Below are 7,500 nucleotides of genomic sequence, written 5' to 3'. Positions count from 1 at the left end.
GCAAACATTTCAATATCACCCTTTTTAGAAAGGTATAGAGCCGAATATGCAAGCTAAAGATGGTGGATGTGGCCTGAAATCCATATTGTGATGTACAGTAGCGATCAAAAATGTACATACACTTGTAAAGAACATCATGTCATGGCTGTCTTGAGTTTCCGATCATTTCTACAACTCTTATTTGTTTGATATAGAGCAGACCTGGGCAAATTAAGGCCCGGGGGCCGCATGCGGCCCGTTAAGCTTTTCAATCTGGCCCGCCGGACATTCCCAAATAATTTTTTTTAGATCTTTAAGATGGAAAGTGTATCTGCCATTATGATGTGCAGTGATGTTTTGTAATGACCGTAAGTCTTCAACTATACAAAGCAGTGTTTCCCACACATTCATTTATTTGTGGCGGCCCGCCACGAAAGAATTACGTCCGCCACAAATAGATTTTTTTTTATTTTTTACATTTATTATTATAATTTTTTTCTGTCCTGTCCAGCTTCTCAGGCAAATCATATAGTTGATGTAGATGCCCATATCGGCTGTTCACATTTACTTTACAAAAGAAAAGTGTAGGATACTTCCTTATTTGTATTTGACCACTACTGTTTTCTGTTTATTTGTTACTGACTGTGGAAGGACACCTCTGCCTCTGTTTCACTTTATGTTGCTGGTAAATAATATGCTTGTAGTAGTAGGCTAAAGTTAAATTATTTAGTATGCACTAATTAAAGGGGCAGAGCTTTAAGAGACATTTTAGCTTTTATATTTTATAAGATATATTTTTTGTAAGAACCACAATTAATAAATATATTTCAGTGAATAACTTATTGTCAAATCTGTATATAAATATGTACATAAAGTGTTGTAATTATATTGTAAAATGGATGGATGGATGGACGTTTAAAACAAAACTGTTATTATTAATTAGTAAGTATACATTTTTTGAGCCTTTTTAGAGAAAATCATATCATTGTAGTAAATTATGCAAATTACTCGATGATGTCATGGTGACCACGCCCCCACCGCCACAGGTATCTTGGCAGTTTATGGGAAACACTGCAAAGTATTTCAATGCTTGGAATCTGCACTTTTGCATGATATTTTAGTGACTAGTGTTGTCCCGATGCCAATATTATTTCGATACTTTTCCGTACTTTTCGATACTTTTCTAAATAAAAGGGACTGGAAAAAATTGCATTATTGGCTTTATTTTAACAAAAAATCTAAGGGTGTGGTGGACCGGTACTTTTCAGAGGCGGTATGGTACCGAATGTGATTCATTAGTATCGCGGTACTATACTAATACCCATATACCGTACAACCCTACTAGTGACTATGGTAATCTACGTCACAGCAGCTGAGACGAGGCACCAAGCAGTGTGGGTGGGGAGCGTTTCCACAGAGTGTTTCCAGAGCCTGAAATGCGGGTGTCAGGGACAGACGCGGAAGGAGATTTTTACAAGAAAGTTCTAAAGCAGGGGTGTCAAACTCATTTTAGATCGGGGGCCGCATGGAGAAAAATCTACTCCCAGGTGGGCCGGACTGGTAAAATCACGGCACGATAACTTAAAAATAAAGACAACTTCAGATTATTTTTTTTGTTTAAAAATAGAACAAGCACATTCTGAAAATGAACAAATCATAATGTTGATGGTTTTTTTTACACATACATGTTGCAGTTAATAGTATTCTATCTTTATTTGTCGTTACTTATACTTTCTGAATAAATGATGTAATAATGTTCATCAGTCAACTCATAGGTGTAATTTTCAATCTATTAAGATAAAAAAATATCAAAATCAAATTACAGGATGTTATTTATGTAGTTTGCTCATTTTTCTCAACTGGTGCACTAAGATCATGTGTTTTTTTTTTTTTTTTTTACATATGTAGCATCATCTAAAATGATACAAAGAATTGCTATTGCGACATCTAGTGGACACATTTAGAAGAGCAGTTTCTTTCATTCCAAAATTTTGCAAACTCATCCCGCGGGCCGGATAAAACCTGTTCGTGGGCCTGATCCGGCCCGCGGGCCGTACGTTTGACACCCCTGTTCTAAAGCTTAGTGATTTATCAGATGTATCAGATTGTAGATGTTTTTTGTTTTTTTACCCTTCACGTCCATATTTCGCTGTTTGTTGCATTTGGCTTGATTGTAAAATATGTGGATTGAGAGGGGGTGTGACGTTCATATGTTGTCAATATTCAGGGTTTTATCCTTCATAGAAAAAATTAAAATTCCATCCTGTTTTTAAGGCGGTCTGTCATAACATTTTTAGCATTCAATCAGACTTTATTGTGAGGTTTTATATTAGTTTTCCCAAAAATAGATATACCGGCCCCAGACACATTTTTTTCTCTAAATTTGGCCCCTGAGTTAAAATAATTACCCAGGCCTGATATAGAGTGATTGGAGCACATACTTGTTGGTCACAAAAAACCTATTGCTGGGTATTGTGGCCAAACAGCTCCATTTTTGTTTCATCTGACATCACATGGACAAAGATAAGACCTTCTGGAGGAAAGTTCTGTGGTCAGATGAAACAAAAATGGAGCTGTTTGGCCACAAAACCAAGCAATATGTTTGGAGGAGAAAAGGTGAGGCCTTTAGAATGGCCTTCCCAAAGTCCTGACTTAAAGGTGTGGACAATGCTGAAGAAACAAGTCCATGTCAGAAAAGCAACACATTTAGCTGAACTGCAGCAATTTTGTCAAGAGGAGTGGTCAACAATCCAAGCAGAAGCTTGTGGATGGCTACCAAAAGCGCCTTATTGCAGGTAAACTTGCCAAGGGACATTGTCACGGCCAGGGCGCATTCCAATCTTTGCGCTCTGCTTGTTGCGCCTCGGGACGCGTCCACGGCCGCGCACTTCCAGGGACGTGCCGGGCGAGTCTCCGCCCTGCAGCAGCCGGCAGCTGCAATCAATCACCGGGCGCTAATGAGATGTGTTGTCTTGAAGAGCCTGCTCAGCCTGCTGTCCGTGGCCAGAACCTAATCACCTGTCACGTACAGTAAGCCACGGCGAGCTTCATGCAAACTTGCTTCGCTCTCTGCGTCCTCCACCGTCTCCTTGTCTTCCTTGTCATCCTTCCTGCAGTCTGCCTTTGGTCCACGTGACCAGCTGTGGGTCTCCTTGTGTGTTCCCCTTTGGATTCCGGACTGCCTCCTTCGATCCTTGACCTCTCGCTTGGACACGGACCTCCTACGCCCCGCTTAGCCCCCTGACCATCTGCCTGCCCCACAGACTGCCTTCTTGCCTTGTTCCTCCTCTCGGCAACACACACTACAGCTACACCCAACTACTACACCCAACTGCGCCCAAGACCCAACCTCCGGGCTGATGATTTTAGCTTGTCCTGAACAATTTGGAGGTAATCCTCCTTTTTCATTGTCCCATTTACTCTCTGTAAAGCAGTGATGTACAAAGTGCGGCCCGGGGGCCATTTGCGGCCCGCAGGTAATTTTTTAACGGCCCCACAGCAAATTCTAAAAATACGATAAAAAAAAATAAAAAACATAAAAAGTAGTATAAAAGAGTAAACAGGTGACAAAAAAATGTTGCTATGTTGACTCTAATAACACTAAGCTGTCATGCAGGCTGTTTCTTTCTTTAAAACATAATAATGAATCAAAAACAATGTTATTATGAATTATTGACCTATTCAAGGCTCCAATTAGGTCACATTAAATATTCCACTTTGAGATTTTGTTTGGGGAAAATGTTGCATACCGTATTTCCTTGAATAGCCGCAGGGGCGCTAATTAATTTAAAACCTCTTCTCACTCCTGCGTTTACCAAAAGCATGCGGGATTGACAAGCATGCGTTAATTATTTTAAAACTTCTTCTCACTCCGTCGCTTACCTTATCATGAAAAGCACATTTAATTAAAAAAAACGTTATTATGGTCTTACCTTTAGGTATAAATGAGTCCATGCGCAGCTCCTATAGAAGTCTTCCTTATCTTTCTTCAGTTTTAAAAGTCTCTCTGTCTCGATGGAGATCTTCCTTTAAGTATTACCTCCTGCTTCCATTGAAAGTCCAGTTTAGAAAACTGTTTTATTTTAGATATGTAATCCTCCATGGTAAAAGTGCAAGCAAACAATGGCTCCTCACTCTTGCTGCCTGTTGTCTTCTTCTGCAGCACAGGTCTTCTGCAGTACCAGCAGTCGCAAGAAGGATCACTAGCGCCCTCTACCACCAGGAGGCGGAAGTCATTTAATGACTCATATTTGACCCGGCGGAAGTGCCAAGCATGCGCTAATTATTTTGCAAAACGAGTTTGACCCGGCTGTAATTCTAGGCAGGCGAATACTATATTCCCGGCGGCAATTCAAGGAAATACGGTATTTTGTGTTTGCCGTATAAAAAACTCTGTTTTTTTTTTTTTTAAAGAAGGGCCTAAAATGAACAAACAAGGAACATAATAAACAACAATACAAGTTATAATTGACGGATAGATCTGAAGTTGATCTCGAAACTATTGTGTTAACAGTTTGAAAAAAAATTACGATTTATTTTTTAACACTATACTGAGCAGGACCCTTTTGGATCCCCAAAAATTTTAGTGGGACTTTTTTTTTTTTTTAAGTGTCATTGCTCAAATAATAATAATAAATCAAAATCAATGTTGTTATGAGTTATGTTATGAGCTCCAATTATTTTATAATCTGAAATGTTCCACTTTAAAATTTTATTGGGGGAAAATATTTCATATTTTGTGTTTTTTTTCCATAAAAAACTGTGTTTTCTTTGACAAAAAGGGCATATATATTGACAGATATACTTAATGTTGATCTAGATATTTAAACTTTGAATAATAATAATAATAATAATACTAAATGTATATTTTTTATACATAAATTGTATTGGTTTTTAAAATAAAAAATATCAAAATGGCCCCCGCTTGCTTTGATTTTTCAGTGTGCGGCCCTCAGTGGGAAAAAGTTTGGACACCCCTGCTGTAAAGCACCAGTTCCATTGGCAGCAAAACCGGCACACACTATAATACTACCACCACCATGCTTGACGGTAGGTCTGGTGTTCCTGGGATTAAAAGCCTCACCTTTTCTCCTCTAAACACATTGCTGGCTATTGTGGCCAAACAGCTCCATTTTTGTTTCATCTGACCACAGAACTTTCCTCCAGAAGGTTTTATCTTTGTCCGTGTGATGTCAGATGAAACAAAAATGGAGCTGTTTGGCCACAATACCCAGCAATATGTTTTTTGTGACCAACAAGTATGTGCTCCAATCACTCTACCACACAAAATAAGAGTTCTACAATTTATTGGAAGTTCAAGACAGCCTTGACATGATGTTCTTTACAAGTGTATGTCAACTTTTGGTCGCTCTATACCTTTCTAAAAAGGGTGATATTAAAATGTTTGCTCGCCATGTAAAAAACAGAAGAGAGCCCAGAGCATAATACTACCACCACCATGCTTGACGGTAGGCATGGTGTTCCTGGGATTAAAGGCCTCACCTTTTCTCCTCCAAACATATTGCTGGGTTTTGTGGCCAAACAGCTCCATTTTTGTTTCATCTGACCACAGAAGATCTTATCTTCGTCCATGTGAAACTTTTGACCACGACTCTATGTACCAATTCAAGGCGTGAAAATCTGATATTACAAATCACCAGTAGGTGGCGCTCTATATGGACAAAGTTTGGGAAAAATATGAGCGTTTGTTGTGTTTAACATCAGGAAGAAGCCACCAGTTTTCCAAGTCTGTACAAATGAGGTCACTTTAACACAGCAGATAGAGTATGTGGCAACATCTCAGTTTCTAGTCAAGTATCCTATGACACACACCAGCACGGTCACCACCTTACGCATCGTGGCCGGATGCAGGATATTTGCACACGCACTTTCAAACGACTTGTGTTTAACTTGGTGTGCATATTTGTCAACTCACTATTTGAGGCGTTGCTCCTTTTTAGCAAGTCAAATAAGCTAAAGAAGATACTGTAAGTCGTGTTTGGGCTGGAATAATTTGCCACACCCACCTGCTCGCGGAGCATCTCCAGCACCTGTTGGAGGCATTCGTTCACCGACAGCTCCCCGGTTTTCAGCACCATCTCCGGCGCCTCGGGACGCTCATAGTCCGAGTCGATCCCCGTGAAGCCTGCCGACGGCAATTAGACTCCAATTAGTCTTGAGTGGTAAACAGTGGAGGTGGTGAACTTGTTGTGTACCCAGAAGGTACACTGCCAAAAGTCAGTGTTCAAAAACAAGAAAAACAAATACAAAATTTAGGGGTATTTTATTTGAACTCAGCAAAATTATCTGCCAATAGAACAAGAACATTTGGCTTGTCAAGACTTTCCAAAACAAGTAAAATTAAAGCTGCAAGCAGCGATGGACGGGACCGACTTTTGAGGGCTCATAAAATCCAAACCGGAGCAGTAATTAAAACTCTTTTTAATCAGAAGGGTTCAATCTCTCTCCTGTGCTAATTTGAAGCCGACACGACAAACGCGCTCAGAGGAGATAATGTTTGAAAAAAGGTGACTGTTTTTACTCAACTTTTGTTTTGAAGGGGGAATTGCAAACTTCCTGTTGATTTTTGCTGGAGGTTGTCAGTGTATGAAATGTAGGTCTAAGTGAAACCTACATAGAGGTTTTTGTTTCATGTCTCTGCGACATTCCTACTGGGAGTTAGAGGCAGTTGTGTCTGTGTTTTATTCCTAGGGGGCGCTAGAGCACAATTTTGATTTTTGGGGTTTGGTTTTTTGATTAGATTGCAATTTTCACCAGTCCTGATGTGAGTGTCCAATTGGTTGAGTTTTGAAGCATGTTAAGGGGGTCAAATTACAGCTCAAAGAGGCGGCGGTATAATAATAAAACGCTAGAAATACAATAAGGTACTCTGTCCCAAAGGGACATCGGTCCCTAATTATCTAACCTCAATGAACCCGAAAATACCTTAAAATAAGTATATTCTCACTAATAACAAGTACACTTTTCTTGGTAGAAGAAAAAAAAATTAGACCTTTTTGCTCAATATGTTGAAAAATGAAGTAAATGCTAGTGGCATTATCTTGACATAATGATATGCACTCGGCATTACATTTATTGAAACCAGCAAACTTATACTAAAAACTAATTTATTGTTCTCAATGGAAAGGCAACAAGGCAAGCGCTTGTTACTCTCGGGGTCTCCTAGCCGCTCAGGCAAATCATATTGTCTAAAAATGCATTTTTCCATGGATAACATGACATCATCGCGCCAAGTGCTTGCTCTTTCAGTCAATTAGTGCACATATATACAGCCCGGCACACGGCCAAAAATGTTTTTAATTGTAATTTTGAAGAATTTATCTGAATGTGCATGAACTATTTCCGTTCAAAATGGTTAGAAATGTTAAATGTTTAAATATTAACTGTCAGTTTACTGTACTACTATATGAGTACGTATGTTCTATTGTTTCATCGGAAATAAAACAGCAAAGTCCATGTGGCTGTCATCTGTTTTAATTATGACACATTTTTATTTCATGC

At 39.2% G+C, this 7,500-nt stretch overlaps 1 protein-coding gene across 2 annotated transcripts in view; it reads right to left on the bottom strand.

The window, feature by feature from the left end:
• LOC133657058 (bifunctional 3'-phosphoadenosine 5'-phosphosulfate synthase 2-like) overlaps positions 1 to 7,500 on the bottom strand; it is a 52,617-nt gene that overhangs the window by 17,557 nt on the left and 27,560 nt on the right. For both annotated transcript variants that reach the window (XM_062057951.1, XM_062057950.1), the window contains exon 5: positions 6,006 to 6,124. In XM_062057951.1, the coding sequence (XP_061913935.1) occupies positions 6,006 to 6,124 (119 nt within the window). The remainder of the gene's footprint in view (positions 1 to 6,005; positions 6,125 to 7,500) is intronic.

Source organism: Entelurus aequoreus, linkage group LG09 (genome assembly GCF_033978785.1).
Source record: "Entelurus aequoreus isolate RoL-2023_Sb linkage group LG09, RoL_Eaeq_v1.1, whole genome shotgun sequence".
NCBI classification, from domain to species: Eukaryota; Metazoa; Chordata; class Actinopteri; order Syngnathiformes; family Syngnathidae; genus Entelurus; species Entelurus aequoreus.
The sequence above is the reverse complement of the archived record's forward strand: the minus strand, read 5'-3'. Positions and strand labels throughout refer to the sequence as shown.